The sequence below is a fragment of the Agelaius tricolor genome, unplaced genomic scaffold (assembly GCF_023055355.1).
Source record: "Agelaius tricolor isolate 1412-34295 unplaced genomic scaffold, bAgeTri1.0.p SCAF_4, whole genome shotgun sequence".
Taxonomy (NCBI): Eukaryota; Metazoa; Chordata; class Aves; order Passeriformes; family Icteridae; genus Agelaius; species Agelaius tricolor.
Genome location: NW_027269264.1, coordinates 11,719,636 through 11,739,755, shown reverse-complemented (window position 1 = coordinate 11,739,755; position 20,120 = coordinate 11,719,636). Strand labels below are relative to the sequence as shown.

At 38.3% G+C, this 20,120-nt stretch overlaps 1 protein-coding gene across 1 annotated transcript in view; it reads left to right on the top strand.

Moving 5' to 3' along the window:
* Positions 1-142: 142 nt before the first annotated feature.
* The window catches only part of MCCC2 (methylcrotonyl-CoA carboxylase subunit 2), a 37,323-nt gene continuing 17,345 nt past the window's right edge, over positions 143-20,120 (top strand). The window contains exons 1-7 of the mRNA XM_071424582.1: positions 143-366; positions 3,609-3,675; positions 6,937-7,021; positions 7,284-7,385; positions 7,984-8,111; positions 10,402-10,514; positions 15,472-15,585. Of these exons, the coding sequence (XP_071280683.1) occupies positions 235-366; positions 3,609-3,675; positions 6,937-7,021; positions 7,284-7,385; positions 7,984-8,111; positions 10,402-10,514; positions 15,472-15,585 (741 nt within the window). The 5' untranslated portion in view covers positions 143-234. The remainder of the gene's footprint in view (positions 367-3,608; positions 3,676-6,936; positions 7,022-7,283; positions 7,386-7,983; positions 8,112-10,401; positions 10,515-15,471; positions 15,586-20,120) is intronic.

The window sequence follows — 20,120 nt, the reverse complement described above, 5'->3', positions numbered from 1 at the left end:
TTTCCTAGGCTGTGCGTGAAAACAGTTTTCACGTGTGCGCGTCCCAACACAATTCTTCCAAAGAGCGTTCTACAGCACTGGCTGGTCCAGGGGCCCGGCCTGGGACTCCGCGGCCGGGCCGGCCCCGCTGTGCCCATTGGCTGCGCCGGGGGGAGTGGCGGCGGCGGCGGCCTGGGACGTCTGCCTCGGCTCGGCTTGCTCGGCTCGGCTTGCTCGGCTCGGCCCAGCCCGGCCATGCTGCTGGGTGCCCCGCGGCTCCCGGGCCGCTGCCTGCGGCTGCTGCGCCCGCTGCTTGCCCGCGGGTACCGCGGCGAGGCGGTGGCGGCCGTGGGGTCGCGCCCTGACGCAAGCTCCGCGCTTTACCAGGTAGGGCGGCGGGGGTCGCAGGGCCCGGGCGGGCCGCAGCAATGCCGGGGAGGAGTCGGTGCGGCCGGGACGTGGCGAGCACGTGTCTGCGCACGGTCCTGGTCCCGGCCCCGGTCCCGCCCTGCGGAGCGGCGGGGGCAGCGCCGCGCCCCGAGCGCCCAGGCCTGTCCGTTTCTGCGGGCCGAGCTTACAGATAGTGTGTGAAAAAAACGTGGGTTAGTGCAGTCGTCTGGCTCATGAATATTTTTGCCCTTTTAAATCAGGGTGCCAGCTCTTGCTGCGTTTCAGGCTGATCGATACCGTGCTAGTGAGGTGGAGGCAGGGTTTGTAGGCAGTGGAAGATGGAGCCTGATGATTTCAAAGTTGCATGTTTTTGTGTTTACAAATTGATTCCCGAGTTGAAAACAGCTGAAATAGCTGTACAGAGCCATGGACTTGCATCCAAAAACATCTTTTGAGGAGGAGAGCTAGGTGTAATTCCAGTTGTCTTTACGAAGAGAGCAGTACTTTCATCTGATGTAAATACATTTATTTTTAATGGGGCATTATTAAGGCCATCATATTCAAAAATTGTGTTTATAGTTTGTCTGAGAAAAACATGGCTTTAGGTATGAATCGAGGCTGATAGGAGGGCATGTGTTTGTTTTCGTATTTGTTCATGTAATACACAAAACTGGTGTGAAGCAGCGGCATGTATTCTTAATGAGATAGGTCCATTGGTTCTGTGTTTGGTTCTGTGCTTTGTTTTGCAGAAACTAAATTTGGGACAGAAATTAGGTGGCTGAAGCTTCTCTGTAATCTCAGAATTTGTCCATATGCATATATATACACATACACAGCTTGTGTATGTGAAGTGTGTCTATATATGTGCACACATTCATATTTTGTGTACCAAAAAATTATAGTATTTTAATAAAGGTGTTCACTAATCTGAGCTGCCCCCAGATTTGCCCTTATGTCTGGGTTCCTTTCAACCTCAAAAGAAAAGCAAGGCTTGGTAAAATAGCTAATAGTGTTAGTATTTGGTAGAAATAATTTATGGAACACTCTTAAGTGCAAGCACTGCTTTACAAACACAAAGAGGCACTTCACCACCTGAAAAAAAAGTAATACAAGGAATAACAGCGCAAACACAAGAAGACATTATGATAGGTGATGAGGGTCTTGCCTTCCTTGGCCACTGTTTACCTTTCTGGCTGTGAATTCAACTAGACAGGCTCGCCTTGATGATGCAAACTGTCTCTTGAACCAGATAGGCAGAAATGTCATTTAAAGGTGAGTGAGTCTAAATTCTGGAAAATGAAAGTCTCTTTGAAGATTCCAGGCACTAGCTCTTACATACACTGTGGTGATGTAGCAATAATTCATGTAGCTTGTGCAGTAACTGTTGGATTCGTGTTTAGAGTTTGCCTCTTAATTTTGCATTGAAATTTGTAGAAATCCTCATATTAACAGCAGAATTTCACCCAATGTGCTGGTGCAAAGACCACTTTCCAGAAAGAACTTGATGCCAGTTCACTGACCTTTTTTTTCATTATTTAATGACAATAATGAAGAGCCCACAAATACATGGTAAAACTAGCATGTTTATTTCTGAGAGTAGTCTTTTCTGTGTGTATTCAGAATTCTTTTAAAACATCCTTATTTCTCTTTGGTAAAGTATAACAGTGTTCTATTCTGGTTTAAGGCATGAAAGATTGTGATAGAAGTTGAATGAGTTTAAGCAACCCAGATGGTTTTGTGCAGTATTTTTTACAGTTTATCTAAAAAGTTCTTTCACAGTTTTCATGTAGAGTAGCTAAACTAGCTACAGTGAGTCAAAATCTAATGAAAAACTCTATGACTGTGATTACTGTTACTCTGTTAACATCCTCTGCCATTTTACCTGCTTTTTTGGTTTTTTCCTATGTTAAAGGTGAGTTTCTAAGCACAGTATTGTGTGCAAAAGGTGAATGTGTTTAGAGGAAAAAGACTGACTGAACTAGGAGAAACAGGAAAAATTTTTGGTGTGTAAAGGTGCAAAATGACCCAGGTGGACAAGCTGAACACTGATGTAAAGTAATACTGGGTGTTGTGACAACTCCAGACTTTAAAAGTGTGGAATTACAAGATACATTTTTACCTTTCAAGAGAGTCTATTTAATTTATTTGTGGCAATTACAAAGGCAGAAAAATAATGTTGTTTTGAAAGTCACTCTACAGCCAAAGCACTTCAAATGTGAGCTGAATCTGTTCATGTTTTTATTTTATTTCTGCTTTGTTTCTTTACCTTTCAGTGCCTAAGTGAACAAACTCAACTGCAACATTTGCAGCATCTTCCTAAGGGAAACCTTAGGTCTATGTGTTCGAGTATATATGAGAGTTATAGAGAGTTAACCTGGAGTTACCAGCTGTTTTTTTTTTCTGTCAAAGTAGGCTCAAACATCATATAAATGAATTAGACAAGGCAATCAGATCTTTTTGTGCAGCATGTTCTTTTATTGCAGTTGCACTTTTCAAAAAGGTAGTAAAGTTCTTAATGTGTTGGCAAAAAAACCCCAACAAATTAAGCTTGACTAATACCTTTAAATTCCTAAGAAACTGTAAAAAAGTCCCAACTTGCTGTAATGTGCTCATGGAGTTTTGGATAATTTGAATGAAAATGGTGAGCTCAGTACTGATTCACTCATATTCAGATTATGAATCTTTATTTTTCTAGAAGTATAATAGCAAGAACACCAGCTTAAAAAAAACCAAAAAACCAAACACAACCAAACAAAACCAAAACAAAACCAACTTTTTTTTAATCTTCTTTTTCAACCAAGACAAAAATAATCTAAAAAGTCATTCATCCTTTGGTACAAGTAATAAGGACACTTAATTCAAATCTGTGGTTTTTACAAAATTAGATTCAAAATGCAAACAAACCTATGCCAAAGATAAACAAAATCTAAGAAACAGCACTTCAATTCCATAGTAAGTAGTTTATTTTAGTTTATTAATTTCAGAACTAGTCTTTTCCTATCCTAACACAATAAGATTTTTTTGTAAAGCATTTTGATTAAATGCTTTGGGATGCTTGAGAGAGGCCAGTACTAGGGTAGAAATGTTACTACTTTAAAGACAATACAGAGACAGTATTTAGTAAGGTAAAATTAGATTTGGAAGAAAAATTACTCTTGTACTTCTTATGTTTGTTTATTAAAAATTTAAATATAGTCACCCTTGGTTGAATTTAAAATTCTGTTTTGCTCCCCACTTAGGAGAACTATGAACGAATGAAGGCCCTGGTAACTGAGCTACAAGAACAAGCAGAAAAAATCAGGTTAGGTAAGTATGAAAGTCTAGATTTTAGAATAATAACCTGGCGCTTGGGCTTGTTGAACCTCAAAGAGTTGGCCTTGCCTATTGATCCAGCCTTCCCAGATCCCTCTGCAGAGCCTTCCTGCCCTGCAGCAGGTCAACACTCCCATCCAACCTGGTGTCATCTGGGAAATTACTGAGGATTCACTAAATCCTCTGTCCACATTGTTGTTAAACTTATTAAAAGAGGACTGGACCCCAAACCAAGCCCTGGGGAACCCCACTAGTTACATGATCTGGATGTAACTCCAGCCAGAGACAGGGCCCAGCTGTCCAGACAGGGCCTTTTACCCAGCCAAGAGTGCACCAATCCAAGCCATGAACAGCCAGTTTCTGCAGGAGAAAGCTGTGGGAAATGGTGTCAAAGGCTTTGCCAAAGTTCACAGAGACAACATCCACCGCCTTTCCCTCATCCACTAAATGGGTCATCCTGTTACAGAAGGAGATCAGGTTGGTCATCCAGGGCCTGCCTTCCCTAAACCTTTGCTGGCTGGGCCTGATCCCCCGGTTGTCCTGTATGTGCTGCATAATGGCCCTCAACATGATCTGCTCCATGTCCTCCCCTGGCACCACTGCCAGACTGACAGGCCTGCAGTTCCCTGGATTGTCTCTCCAGCCCTTCCTGGCAGTGGGTGTCTAGACTAACTTCTGGTCACCTGGAACCTCCCTCTTCAGTCATGCCTGCTGCTAAGTATTGGAAAGTGCCTCTGTGAGCTCTTCCACCAGCTCCCTCAGTACCCTTGGGTGGATCACATTTGCCCCCATAAACTTGTGTGTGTTTAAGTAGTGTCGCAGGTCACTAGCCAGTTCCCCTTGGATTAAGGGAGCTTCAGTTTGCTCCCTGTCCCTGTCTTCCAACGCAGTGGGGTGATATCCTGTTAAAGACTGAATCAAAGCAGGTATTAAGTACCTCTGCCTTTTCCTCATCCTCTGTCACTATAATTCCCCATGCATCCATTAAAGGATGAGGATTCTCCATTGTCCTCCTTTTATTGGTTGATCTCTTCCAAGTTTCTAGCTGTAGTTGAGCTGGCAAGGAGAAAGCAGATTGGTAGTAGTTTAAAAGATCAAAATCTGTGTTTCTTCTTTTTGACTTTTAAGGCTGACTGAATGAATTGCAGTTGACTATAATTAATGGAAACAATAAAATGAAAACATTTAATAAATGCCTAATTATGCTGCTAGAGGCTGAGCATGTAGCTTTAATTGTGCCCTATCATTATTCTGGTTTTGTCATTTTATACACTGTTTCTTATATAACGCAATTTCTTTTACAACTTTGGAATGGAGCACAGTTAAGATTTTGTGCTCAATGCTTTTTCTTTCTTGCTGTGAAACAGGCATCCAGAGTTTTCTGAGGAGATATTAAAACCCATGGGCTGCCTCTGTTCTGTTTTTTATGGGTGTAGAGACTGTTCAGCAATTAATGAACTAATGATGTATGCCTCATAAACTAATGGTTATGACCTTCTTCCTTGCTGCTTGTTTGCCTGTTACACAGTGACAGGACAAGACCATACTGTTCATCTTTCCTTCATCTGAGCAACCTCTACCAGAATGTTAATACACAGTTTTGACTGACATTGATTGAAATTGCTTTACATATCATTTAAGTATATAAGAAAAATTAGGTACCTATGTTGAATGCTTCTGAAGGATATGTGCAGCATCTTTAGATTTCACTGTAAAAGCTCATCCAGGGATGAGTTCTTGTTTGAGGTCTTTGCAATGAATGCTTCATTTGTTAGCTGTTATTCAGTGTATAGGGTTTTTCTGAACCCATATCCCACTCTACTGAGTAATTCCCAGCTGTGCAGCAGGAAGTGGTTCCTGCCCCTTTACCACAGGTGGTTTTCTGACAGGAAGCACAAGAAGCAGGTGAGATACCTTTAATCTCCGTGACTGATCATAGGACATCAGCAAGTCAGAGTGGTGTAGGCATTGGGCATTGTTGTAAAGAAGAAATTAAGAAGAGGTTTCAACTTAAATGCTTCCAAGTGTGTTTCATTGTTAAGTACACTACTTCTCAGAATGGAGGTTAGTGCAGGGTAGAGTGTCTTGGTGTTGGAAGAGGAATGTTCAATAGAATGGCTGCTGGGCCTGGGAAGCAAGCCTGTGTGATGCACAGAGATGACAAAAGTCTCAGGATGAAAATTATTTTTGCAGCGTCACACAGTATAAATGAAAGACTTCAGAGGTCAGAGATAGTGTAGTTATGATGTAGTGAAATGTTGAGAACATGGATGTTGAGAACATGGATGAGAGTAGTATCTCTGTGGGTGGATATGAGAGGTTGTTTTTTAACAAACTTGTACAGAAAGAATTTACAAGATTTAGGCTTAGGCTGGATATATAGATCTTATGAACTGTCTGAACTGAAAACAAATTGTGGGCTTTCTGGCATGCCTGACAGGTAGGAAATTATGTGTGTAGTGCTCAAGGAAGGAGGTGGGGAAAAGGACTTCAAGGGAGGCTTAGAATCTCTGTTTCAGTTATGTCTAGCTGACAGAGAAATCCTGGAGTCTCAGGAGAATGTTAGCAAAACATAACGTCTTTATTTTGGACAGGGAGACAATTTTAGAGTGATGAGGCAGATCAGTGATCTGTCTACACTGAGAGACAATGTTTATAAGTTGTTGTTACAAAGAGGCTGAGGTGTGTCAACAAATCTTGAAGTATTGAATGACACAAAGCTCTAGAGAGCAAAAGATTTAGGATGACCTCTAGTGAAGAGTTGAAATGAAACAAATATAAACTTGATATTAAATGCTGTATGTCTGAATTCTGCCTACAGTTTTGGCATGGTCTAAGGAAATTAATCTAGATGGTGCTGGGTCATTCAAGATTGCATTCAGTGTAGCTATTATGAATGAGTTCTAGGGATTAGTATTTCCTGTAGTTCTACTGATGTGCTTTCTACATATTTTTGTTTTCTGCCCTTGTGTTTATTGCCAAGCAGTGGGGGAAAGTTTCAGACAACTATGTTTATTAAAATCTTTGCCTCAAGACTAACTGTAAAAAATGAGGTGGAAATAAAATAGGTTCTAAAAAAACAAGCCTTTTTATCAATACCTTAAATCTGTTTGAAGTAGAAACTATTATTTATTATTAAGGTTCATACTTCAAAAACTGGAACTCATCAGCATTTCCATTCAAAGTTTTAATATAACTGACAATTTATCTTATCTGCGTCCATAGAAAATGTGACAGTTTACTGTTGTATCATAGGAGGTGGAGAAAAAGCTCGTAAGCTTCATACATCAAGAGGAAAGCTGTTACCCAGAGAAAGAATTGACAAGCTTATTGATCCTGGGTAGGTACTTCCTTTTTCTTTTCTTAAACATTTCAGGTTGTCTCTTGCAGGTAAATATTGCAACAGGCTTCTTTCCTCTTTAGCTTCCATAAACACTAACATGATGAACACTAAATAACATTATTGAAATTTTACAGAAATGTTCTTTGAAATACTGATCTCCTTTAAAAAAAATCTTTTAAAATTTAACCTTTTAAGTAAGATTCAATGGCAGGTTGAACTAGTAATATTTTACCATTTTATTTCATTTGTTATTATTCAGGTCTCCATTTTTGGAGTTCTCCCAGTTTGCTGGTTACCAGTTGTATGATAATGAAGAGGTGCCTGCAGGAGGCATTATCACAGGCATTGGACGAGTATCTGGGTGAGAGATTCCAGTCATCTACATTACTTATGATATGAAAAGGAAGAAGGTATCATTTTATTCAGTTTCCAGTATTAGACTGTTAGTGTTTTTAATGTTTTGTTTCAGACACTCAAAAAATCAACAAAATCAGTATCTCAATTTGTTTGGCCATAGCTAAAAGGAAGTGAGGTATCTTATTTTGTTTTTTGTTTGTTGGGGATTTTTAGTTAGTATATCCCACTAACTAAACAAAACATACATGGAGTTTCAGATGTCCAATGAAGGAAAGAGATTAGTGCATTTGGAAAGCTACTTTAAAAAAATAGCGTGGTATTTTAGCCTAAAAATTAGTTTTGCTTACTCAAAGTACCTCCAAGACTGTTCTTGAAGTTAATTATGGTGCTATGCAGGATTATTTTACTCCCTAAAATAATGGAACAGGACATTATAGTGCTGAGGCTGCTGTTACAATGTGCCCTTGAGTGAAGGCGGGTGAGAAGAGCTCTCTTAGAGCATCAAAGCTTCAAGAGTCCTTGACATGTTGCATTTCTTAACTGACATACATATTTACTCATTAGAAATACTTTTCTCTCTCATAAACTTTTTTTATTTTTAGGACGGAATGCTTGATTGTTGCTAATGATGCAACTGTCAAAGGTGGTACCTATTATCCCATCACTGTTAAAAAACATCTACGTGCTCAAGAAATTGCAATGCAAAATCATCTCCCTTGCCTTTATTTGGGTAAGTCCCATTGCAGAAATAGCCAAGGTCCAGTGTTAAGGGCAGATGTGTCTGCTGACGTGTCTGCAGATGTGTCTGTAGATCTGACTAACCAGCAGTGTGTTTAAAGCACACCTATTCAAATGTATTTTCATCCATACTGTATTATCTTTACAGAGGGTTGGAACATCTTAACAGGAGGATGTGTACACTCCTGCTGTAGGGCTGGGCTCATAAAATACCGATGCAGCTGTTAACACTGTATCACTTCTTTCTGTCATGGATAAGCAACATTTCCTGTAGACTCATCCAGTCAATTCAAATTACATCCTCCACCAGAACGTACTTTTTCTTCAACTGTATCTATATGAGAAAACATCCCAAGGAAATAAAAATAATAAGAGTGACAAAATTGTCAAAAATATTTTGGATTAATAAATTTTTAGGATTTGGGATGAATTTTTTTGAAGCAGATGTTTAATTGTATTTTATTTTACATTTTGAGTTTAGCCTATTAGATCAGTATTTAGCCAGATTTCCATGTAAGTTTTACTTACATAAGCTTTTATTATAAAAGATGAACAAAGTGACAAGTATCTGTAATGTATTACTGGTAGTGTTTTCTTATATGGTTTTATACAAATACAAGAGGTTTCTGTCAATGTCTTCCCTTCGGCCTGAATTCCCAGTCTAATGACTTCTGAACCTATTAGCCAGTTTCAGTCAGCTTAAACAGAGAGTTATAAGTGTGTATTCCTGTGGGTTTATGTCAGCATCAGAGGAGAAAGACCTTCTACTCCATTTTAAAAAATAGGGCAGGTTATTCCTTGTCTTTTCAGCTTACTTTAGCGACTTAAATATCAGCTGTTTGCCAGTCTGGATGCTTGCACTAGTTAAATAGTCAACATAAATACAAGTTCTGGCCAGCCCAAGTGTTTGAAGTTTCTTGCCCTGCTGATAAGTCAAACATGTGAATAAGACCAATAGAAGGATTAGGAGAAGTGTGAACTTGAAACTGTTGGTGAGATGGATACAGGGACTATGTGGGTGTAGATTTTGTGGGATTGCTATAGAAATGAGTCCTGAAGGGAAGAGGAGGACTAAATTTGATTTTAGTTTTTAAAAAGACAGAAGAAACTTAGCTTTGCCGTTTGCGAAACAGCTCTTACCATTTTTTTCATCTGAGTTACCAGCAAATTCTGTCTGTTCAGAGAAGTCTTTTTAGTATCAGTGAGCAACTGTGGGTGATTCTACTCTTTTAAGATCTTATGGAATGAGGAACTGTGGGACACAGCTATGCCTTTGAAAGAAAAGTTTAGGGGTTTTAGTCCATCTTGAGAGGTATAGTCCTTGAATGAACAATGTCATTCATATCTGGTGAGTTACTTTAGCCTTGCAGTTTCTGTACCTGGACTTATTCCAGTTGATTTGAGCAATGTGATAAGAGGGAGTGCTTTGTAGTCAGTCAGCACTGTGCTGCCTGTGTAATTTTCATGTTGTTTGAACTGCCTTTTCCACCAGTGATAACAGCTGCCGAGGTGGTAATTCTCATGTGGACACCTGGTGCCATTTGTCACTGAGTCAGTCACTGGTGTGGACATTTTGTTCTGGCTGCAGTCATGTAGGATGAGAGTATGCATACAGACTGGTGGTTGTACATAAAAATTAATTACCAGGATCCAGAGTTCTCAGAGATGTTTTATCTCCCTGTGCGTTTCTTCATAGTCTTCTGTCCTTCTTTGGATACCTCTCATGACAGGTTGTAATTTCATTATTGGGAGCAGAGAGGTAGCTGCTATTGGTGAGCAGGAGGGTGTATCCTGAGGCAAGGGCACATAATAAATGAATCATCCTAAAGATAGTTTAATGTCTTTGTTGTGAAGTTTAATCAAGCTATGAAAGAACAGAGGCAGCACCTTTTGAGCTCAGTGGTGATTAGCTCTACCCTTTTCTGGAGCTTGTGACAGAATTGCAATAGAATAGTTGAGTTAAAATTATACATTAATAGTGTTATTACTTTGCAGCAAGATGAGTTTAAAAGTTTGTTTAAGGAGGTATGGTTGCATCTTTAAGCATGTCTGAGTTTATTTTCCATGAAAATTATCGGGATGGATGTTATTTTTTGAGAGGGGTGTTTACTGTTTTTCTTCTTTATTTTTCCAAAAAGAATGTGCTATTATACCTACATTCATGGAAATATATACAGTATTAGTGATAGTAACTGCTGTATAGTTTAGGTAACATGCAGATACTTTACCAACAAGTATGTAATGCTGTTCAAAACATGCTAATATAATTTGATTCATTCTAGTTGATTCAGGAGGAGCAAATTTACCACGGCAAGCAGAAGTATTTCCAGATCGAGATCATTTTGGCCGTATTTTCTATAATCAAGCAGTCATGTCCTCACAAGGGATTCCACAGGTAATTTGCTTTTATCTAAGCATTAATGTACTAAATAGTTTTTATGCCTGCTGCCATTACCTCTTTCCAAGGCTCGTGCCCATGTTTTGTTTCTGATGCATTGTGTTGTGCTAACCTGATGGCCCAGTCTGCGGCTTGGAAGCACTGTAAATACAGTAACTGTCCACAAAAATTCATTATAGTTTTGAAGAAACTGTCTACTTTCTTAGTCATAGTGTTAATGATTTGACCTACCTGCTCCTGTCTGGGAATAGGAGAGAAATGGACTTGAGAATGGTATGTGGGGCCATTTGAGAAAGCCCTAGAAAATCTCTTGGAACAGTTCTGCATCAGCACTGCAAAGGTGAGGACCCCCTTGGGGATGGCTAATAAATGAGACATATTTTCCACTGACAGGGTATGTGTATATATATAAATACATTTTATACCGTCATGTGATTTATGCTGAAGCGGCCCTAATAATAAGGTTATTTTCTAATGCGTTAACGATGCACAGAATTACTGTTAGTCACAGTTCCTGGATTTAGAAGTGCTTTTATGTCATAGTTCACTCAGTAATACATAGGGATCAGTTTTTTGATGGAGGTGGTGTGCTAGGGAAGGAAAACTACATATTTTGCAGAATCTATTATTCACGAAGAATGTAAAATACTTGAGCATTGCTGATGGGCAGCTATGGCTGCAGTGACAGTGAAGGGCAGGATGTACGGTCCCAATGGAGTTGAGAAAGACAGGTAACAGAATAAAGACTCAAAGGGAATTGTTAGCAGGGTCCTGTGAGAAACTGCCAGGGAAAGTGGAAAAATCCATGATCTTTGAAGATAACCTACTGCAAATAAAGGAACACTACAGAAGAGCAAACAACTGGGTAATTCACAGCCTACAGAATTGCTATCTACTTAAGTCACTCCCTACCTCTTTGTATGGTTTTGTAGCCCTCTCTTATACTGGCCTTATACTCCCTTTTGCAGACCAAAAAATTCAAGCTTTCTTAGCTGCTCTTCCTGCAGTGTTCCACACCTTTGATGGTCCTAGTTCATCTTCTTTTCCCGATCTTACTGTATCTTTTTAAGCATGAAGGAGACAGACTGCACCAAAAGTCCTTAGAACAAGTCAAAAAAGCAAATTGTATGGAACTTCTTAGAACTACCAGTTCTGAACACCAGTTCTCAGAAATAGTCTTTTTTTAATTTGACCGGAAGGGAGAGCAGACAGCTTCCTCATTTAGCACTGAGGCGCAGCAAAATTCATTTGAACTGAAGAACTCTTTCACTTTACCAAGGGAAAGTATATACAACCTTCTAACAAAACAATATATCAATAGAAGAAATAAAGACATTGTTTGAAACCGGAATTCTTTATGGGCATCTGCAAGTTGTCAGAACAATAAGAAGTTATGGTCATAAATCCAGGTTCTCTTTTAGACCTGTGATCTATACAATCCTGACAGATTAATCTATAGCTAATTACAGTAAGAGCTGAGGAATGCAGAACATTAAAAATTATTGAACCTCTTTTTTCTATACAGTGAGAACAGCAAAATCTATTCTGAGTGAGAAACAGGTCACACATACTGTGGAACTTGTGATGACAATATTTATTTTCAAGAAAAAGCTCTACCACACTTTGAAACCCTGAAAAAGATGGTCATTATCCTGGCAAAGGGCTGGGATACAGTTTAATTTGTGGGTGCCTGCAGTGGGCCCTGAGGTTCTCGCAAGTTAAGAATAACAGCAGTTATTTCACTCCGTGTTGTCTGAGAGTGGGCTGTCACACAACCAGAGCCCATGGCAGTGCTATGACACAAATCCCACCATAATACCATTATCCAGTGTTCTTTTTCAGAAGGAATAAAACCCTTGAGAGACAATCATTACTGGATTCTGCTGCCCTGAGGCTCAGGGGGATACTATTCCAGCCACTCACAAACGAGACTTGGGCAACCCAAGCCCCAACCTTGGGCAGTGTTGTTTTTTTTTGTTTTTCTGGGGGAAGGAGTTAGTAGAAGCCAGTACTTCAGGGGTGAAGCAGATGCACCAGTCAAGGATACTGTATTCAGTCTGACTCCTTACATGACAGATACTGGCTCCACAGGATTTCTGAGGAAACTGCCTGTGTTACCTTGATAGCTTTTTGGCACATTTTGGAAGCAAGTAAGAGTTCAAATCTTCAACCATATTTTACTCTTCCAAAGAATCCTGCAGTCCATCGCCTCTATAAAAATCCAAGGCTGAAGATTCCAACATTGCACTAAATCTCTTTAGGAAATATGACATAATTTACCTTCTGCAGTTCTTTCCTACAGTAGGAGTAGACAATTGTAGTGATTCGGTAGGTCTCTAGAGAAAAGCAGTGTTTAGCTAGAACAAAAATACTTAAGAAAAAAATACAGTTGGTAATCATATAAGACTCCCTGGTAGACCTAGATTGGTCCTAGTGTTTTTGTGGAACAGCAAATGCCAAAGGAGTGATGTTTTGCTGAATTATCTTTTTTGGAGAAATTTCAGAAAACCTTATTTTTCCTAGAGACTTCAGTCATGATCTGCTTTGGGAGTAATAATTTTCAGATGTTATGTCAAAGATAGATGTGTATACCCAGCTTGCAAGGCTGAAATTACTGATGTTGGACAGGACCTTTCTAGAAATGCTTGACCCTACAGTCATACTCTTGTTTCCAGCATATCTTGAAATTTTATGTGCTTGTAAAGTTGCATTAAAAGCTTGAATTTGTTTTTCTTTCAATTACCATATGGTGTCGTATTAGGAGTAATTGTATTCATATACAATAAGAACTAAATATAAGAAAGATTTGTCTTTTATTAAAACACATTTCTGTTTGTTATGACACTGATGAAAGTTAAATTTTCCACGTATGACACTGATGAATGTTTATGTCTTTAAATATTTATGGAAGACTGAGAAAAATGTTTTACTGAAGAACTTCCTTTATTTAAAAGGATGTGATAAGGGTGCATTTTGTTTGGGAGATGAATCTGCTTTGTTTTATTTCAAAGAGGCACTGTTAACGTTTGTAAATCTATTATTAGTCCTGTGCTAACAGATTGTGGTAGCTAGAACCATCTTCCCTGTCTGAGAACATGATTCTTTAGAAAATGGGATTAGGAAATTATGCTCTCTCTGATGCCCACTCTGGTAAATTCTTCTGAGATGGGAGTCCGGATATTATTAGTTTGCTACCTGATAATCTGTGCTGTGGCTTGCTTGAAGTTCTGTTCATCAGTTCATTAGCTCTTCTCAGTTTGGCTCTCAAAGTGCTTGCTTTTTTCCCCCTCTTTTGTTTTCTAGTTGCTGATATGCTTTTAATTTCCCCCTCCAATTTTACCTGTGACTAATTTATTATTCACCCACCACATCTTAAATTACGTTGTTGTCTATATGGGTGTGAATCAGAAAGCTGTGATTAGCTCCTCATTAGCTGTTTCCTGAGCTCTCTCACACTCATATGCTGCATGCATGCGATGGGGGATGGATCACCGGATATGAAATAATAGAATGTATGTGCACTCAGGACTGTTGACTTTTATTGAACACATCAAGAATTTCTTTGCAGCAATTTAGAAAATTAAATCAGGAGGTAGGACATTATTTGGAAATTTGACAGGTTTTCATAAGTAGGTTTTATTTTTTCCAGTAGATACATATTCCAGGTTTGTGTTGGAAAAAATTAACTGAGTTAAAGTTTAAATGCAGGCACGTTTTCTCAGTGTGAGCATGGTAAAATTAAGAATTGGAAAAAACCACAAATCCTAGAGGGAAAAATGAAATAAACTTATTTACACCAAGTTTCTCCCATTTCTAGAGACTTAGGTTATTTTTGAATTTGCCAGGAGTTTTTTATTACATGCACAAGAGAAGTACTGCAGATTAATCATGTGACTCTGAATATATATAGTTTTACGGTCCTGAAAACTGTTTGCTGAAAAGGCTGTTTGATTTGATGACAGAAGGTTGACATAGTTCATGTAGTCTTTCTTTAGATATGCATAATGTGATTTAGAAGTTTTATTTTTCTATGTAGTGTTTTCTTCTTCTAAATTATCATGTAACACTAATTGATGTCACCTTGGAAATATCTTGAAGCAACCTTAAAATAAAATAATGTTGTTTTCCAAGGTTTTTTTTAGTGGTGATGTGTGTGTATATGTGTGGTTGTGAAAGAAAGTGTTTGCCTTTTTCATATGAGTATTCCTTTTCTTCTCCTTTGCAAGTGTCTTGAAAGGGTCTTTGAAGATGCTCCTATGAAGGAGAAATTGAGAAACTTCCCCTTCCATGATTGTCTACAGTTACAGTATTCATCATATCTGGGGTCAAGTTAGTTTTGTAAATGTATCACCAAAGTATTACTGGTAGAAAATGTTCACTGGCTAGGTGTTCATCTCAAAATTAGGCAAAAGGATGAAGCAGAAATTATTCATGTTGAAGCCTATAATGAGATGCTCAACATATCTCTAAAGGGCAAAATTAATTAGTTGATCCATTGAAGACCTGAAGTAGCATAATAGGAGATGGGAGAAATTTCCTTCAAAGGATGTTAACATTGGTGCAATTATTGGTCCAATAAGCAGTAACGGAAGCCCTGACTTAAGTGCAAATACCAGGAGAAACCTATAGGTTTTAACCTTTACTGTTCATGAGTAAAACCAACTTCCATGGTAGAATGTGTGTCCCTTGAAATATATCACATACGTAGATCATGGTACTTCATATTTGAGTTTTCCAGCAGAGTAGTCTGAAGATCATAGTTCAACAGACTTGAAAATCGAAGATTTCTTATTTTTAAAAGAAATGCTAAAACATAAAAAAGTTTGCTCTATTAGACAGAAATAATCTTGCAGTGCTGTCCAATGACCTGTATTAAAATACATAATATCATCTGACTTTGCTATTTTTAAGGGTTGGACAGTTCATTAACTTGTGCTTTTTGTTTTTCTGATAGATAGCAGTAGTCATGGGATCCTGTACAGCAGGAGGAGCATACGTACCTGCAATGGCTGATGAAAGTATTATTGTTGGCAAACAGGGAACAATATTCCTGGGAGGGCCACCACTGGTAAGGATACAGAAGTTTCTAGTGACTGGTCTCTCTCCTCCCCTCCCCCCAAAATCATGCTGCGATAATTGTACACCTTAAACAATTGAGTCATTTCTTGGTGAGATATTTCTAGATACTCTGTAGATTAGTTTGTATTTTTAAGTATGTCTGAATGTTTATATCTTAAATCAAATCTCTTCTGTTCATTAGAGATATATAGATCTAAATCAGACTGAGCCCAGGTGTTTTTATAGTACTGTTTTTAGATTGCTGTGCACATTTTAAATAATCAAAATTGTTTCTATATTCAATTATGTACTCTCTAGGTTTGGCACAAAATTTGAAAAATCCACAACCATGTGTATTGTATCTCAAAGTCAAAATCAAAGATAAAACAACTTCTGAAGCAGGACTGGTCTGCTGTATTTTTGTGTCAGTTTACTGCCAAAGGAGGCATGCTTATAGTGGAGTTTGTCCTAGTTCTCTCTCTCTCCTTCCATTCCTTCTGTCCTTCCATCCTTCCTTCCTTCCATCCTTCCTTCCTTCCTTCCTTTCTTCCTTCGTTCTTTCCTGCCGTCCTTTGTAAGGAAATTGTTTCTAGGGAAACTGACCTGACGATTTCCTGTGAATTAAACGTTGCGTTATTGTGGAACTCATTGTGGAATTTGTGACTGTGAAGTACTACAGTATAGGAGAGCTTTAAAATTACAGTAGCTTGGCAGAACAAAAGGAATGCTTGAATGTGACTTGTTATTTTAGACATAACTGTATGTCCTACTCTAGGCTCAGTTCTATACCAATACAAATAATAATACTATGATGTCAGTCTTTTGCTGACAAAGTTTATTCTACTTAACAGAAGCTTTATGAGAAAAAAATGAATTTTTAGTATTAAATGTTAGTGCTAGAACTAACGGAGCATCATTCATCACAACTATTCAAGTCTTGATAAAACGTGGCTGGATAAACTTGCTTTTTTGAAATAGTCAAATATGTGTCAAATTTACTGTACAAACTGGTCTGAGGCAGCATGATGGCTCTGTTTTGGTTACAATCTTTTGGGAATTTTAAGGTGTGCTTCCTGTGACAAAGCCAAATGTAAATCTAATGTCTTTCAAGGGTCCTTCCATCTAGAGCATGCCAAAGTGGAGAAATTGCTTTGTAACAGCATTGTTAATGAAGATACTGCTTCATTGATTTCTCTAGTAACAGAGGAGGCAAAGTCTCTTGGAAGTCACTTCCTTCAACACTTAAAATACTAGGAAAATGTGGTGTGTCCCATTAAACTGTGGGAAAACAGCTGCTGACAGATTTATTTGTTGACTGGTTCCTAAGGCAGGATTGTGTTACTCTCATTAAAAGTATGAAGGACTCATCCTTTAATGTGATTTAGTGTTTACCTGTATAGCTTTTCTCTCATTTCCACAGCATATTTTTGTATTGCTTTCTTTTCCTTTAGAGTGAATTTTTCCCCATTGCATCATCTTGTTTATAAAAGTAGATTTGGCATGTTATGCTTCTTTCAAAGTTCAGTGTATAGATGGGTTTTAAATTCTTGTGCATTTAAAAAAAATAAAAGAAAAAAAGGAAGAAAAAAAGTCTTACATTTGTCCATCTTAAATACTTTCAGAATTTAACTGGCATATGGAAAGCAGGGGCATGGAACACTCATCTGAAAGAAGAAGGATACCTTTGTTCCCCACCCTAGTAAAAAAGGCACTTAGTTAGAAGTAATTTATTATTTTAGTGGAGGCTTTCCAAGTTGATAAGAAGAACAAAGTAATCAGGAAAAGCGGATGAAGTAATGAATAGCAACTGTGCAATGTAATGGTAATTTATTTACTGCTCATTAGGATTTTGTTGTTAGACATTTGACAGTTATTGTTTCAAATGTCCTACCTAAGTTTCTTTTCTTTTTTATCTTGTTTGTACTAGTGTCTTTCCACTTGTTTATGGGTAAACATGGACAAATCATCCTCAAAATTAAGTAATTCTCTATAAATATATCACTGTAATTTAGATATTTGGAGTTTCTTGCTGAAAAGTGGCATATGCATGAAAGAATATACTTTTTGAGAATATTAGTTGAGTGAGTAACATGTGATATGTGCATCTTTCCTTTGAGATAAGAAAACTAGTGTGATGAAAGACATGAACTTTGTACATCAGAGTGTTAGTAGGTTCATTACTGTAACTAGGAGTAACTTCCCTGGTTGCAGGAACACCTGAGCTGTTCAAGTACAAACATTTTCAAAGGGTTTTCAGTAAGACATCTAATACCCAGTATGACCCAGAAAAATGGATTGGAAGATTAAAAAAAGAGAACTAGATGCTTGTTCTCTGGGAATGGTAGTCATTTAACATCACAAGGCAATTTAGATCATATGTGTATGCCACTGAGATGTAGCTCATGAGACTTTTGCCAGGATAGACATCTGGAAAAGGATGACCCGAGTCAGGCCTCAAGGGGAGGACTTGACTAGGGAAGTCAATGACTGCAAGAGTGTTGTGAAGTTAAAAAGTTTTAAAATCTTTCCCCGTTTCCAGAGGAAGATTTCACAACTATCCTCCAATTTAATTTGTTTCTTAGCAACCTGCAGATGTAATGATCCCTATCTTTGTGCGTATATGTCAAACTTTATTATCTCCACCTGTCAGCCTTTCTGTTCTGTAGAGCTTCTCATATTCTCACTGAAAATATTCTGCTTGCCTACTTCTAAGCATCAAAACTACTTCAGACTCCCACAGAAGCACCCATTCCATGCTGTAGCAGATATTGTGGCAGTTATTGAGTAAGCTCTGTTCCCCAAAACGTCTTTCCTATATGAAGGAAATTGGATTGGATTTTATTGCTTACCTGCCTAAAACAAAACATCCTGAGGAAGTGAAAAAAGGAATATCTCTGATGTTACTTATAAAAAAAAAATCTGAATTGTAGGTACAGTCCACCGTCTAAAATTGAAGTTTTCTTGGCCTCCTTTTTTGGAAAGGTGAGGAGTAATGACTTCATAAACAGACAGATCTCAATAGAAGAGGACAAGTGTCACAGTAGCAGTAATATTCAGGGCCATTCTTCTGCATTTTCTCAAGTGGAATATCTATCCTCATCTTTGGCAGTACTGCTTGGTAGTTCAGGCTGTCATGTAGCTCTATAGGGTCTTGTTCCAGAAATTTCTGATTCTTCCTTCCTGAGGTAAAAATTTGCTACTTTCTGTGCTCAGAGGTGAAAAAAGTCTGGTAAAAATAGGGAAGAAGTTTTTCAAATTTGTGTGCATTTATGTGCTGGGGAGTTTACTGCATGTTGGCCTCATCTGTTGTGGAAAATACATATTATAGCTAAAGTTTATGTTTATAGCTTTCAGTAATTTCTAGCTGAAGTAGCTTGAACAGGTGTTTCTCAGGAAATGCCCAGATATATTTTTAAGACTCTTACTTGCAGTCTGTTAGAATTTAAAGACCTTTAAGGTAACTTCAACCACTAACTCAAAGTAATTTTAACTGTTACTTAAACTCTACAGTTTGTAGAATGCTCTGCTCCACTGCTGTATCTGGAAAGGTGAGGGAGCATATATACTAGTTTTCACCTACTATGACAGAATAAGACACATTTGGGCTGCAGGGTGCAGCTCTGAGCACTCCAGAATGAGCCTGAGTGAGCCAGTGAAAATCCATGAAGATGATGGAGTGGAGCATCTGTAAAATTAAGAGGGTGTGAGAGAGATGAGACTCTTCAATCTGGTGAGTTATAGGGCAAATCTATCCATACCTTGCAAGGGGGAGTAAAGATAGCAGAGCCAAGCTTTTTGTCAGTACCCTGTGATAGGTCAAGAGGCTGCCAGGCACAAACTGAAATACAGGAAGTTTTGTTTAGTTGTAAGAAAACATTTGCTGCAAGGCTGGTCATGCCAAACCAAGTTGTCCAGAGAGTTTGTGGAATCCATTCTTGAGCTATTCAAAACTCATGGTCATTACATGGTCATTAGCAACCTTCTCTGGTTAACCCTGCTTTGCAATCTCACATGGTGGCAGAGTCCTCAGCTCCAATATTGTGATTTGGAGAAGGAAAACTTCACCTCTCTGGAAAAATAAAATAGCTGTTTTTGTAAAATATCTTAAAATTAATATCTGGATTTCTGTACCAATGGAAATGATTGCACTATTCAGCTTTGTGCAAAGTTCTGCAGTAGTTAATAGTTTGTTATAACTGGTTGCATAGTGACATGTATGTATTTATTTCATAGAATCATAGAAAGAAATCATATATCAAATGATGGAATCACTTATCTTATAATGCACCCTAAAGGTCATTGAGTCTGGCCATTAACCTCACACTGCCAGATGTACCACTAAACTGCATTAAACCCTTAAATGCCACATCTATAGGCGTTTAAATACCTCCAGGGATGGTGACTCAGCCACTACTCTGAACAGCCTGTTCCAATGCTGCATAACCTTTCCAGTGAAGAAATCTTTCTCACTTCTCTTAAAACTATCTTATGTTCACTGTTTAATGAAGACTCGCATTAATTGTCTCTGACAGAAAATTTCCATTA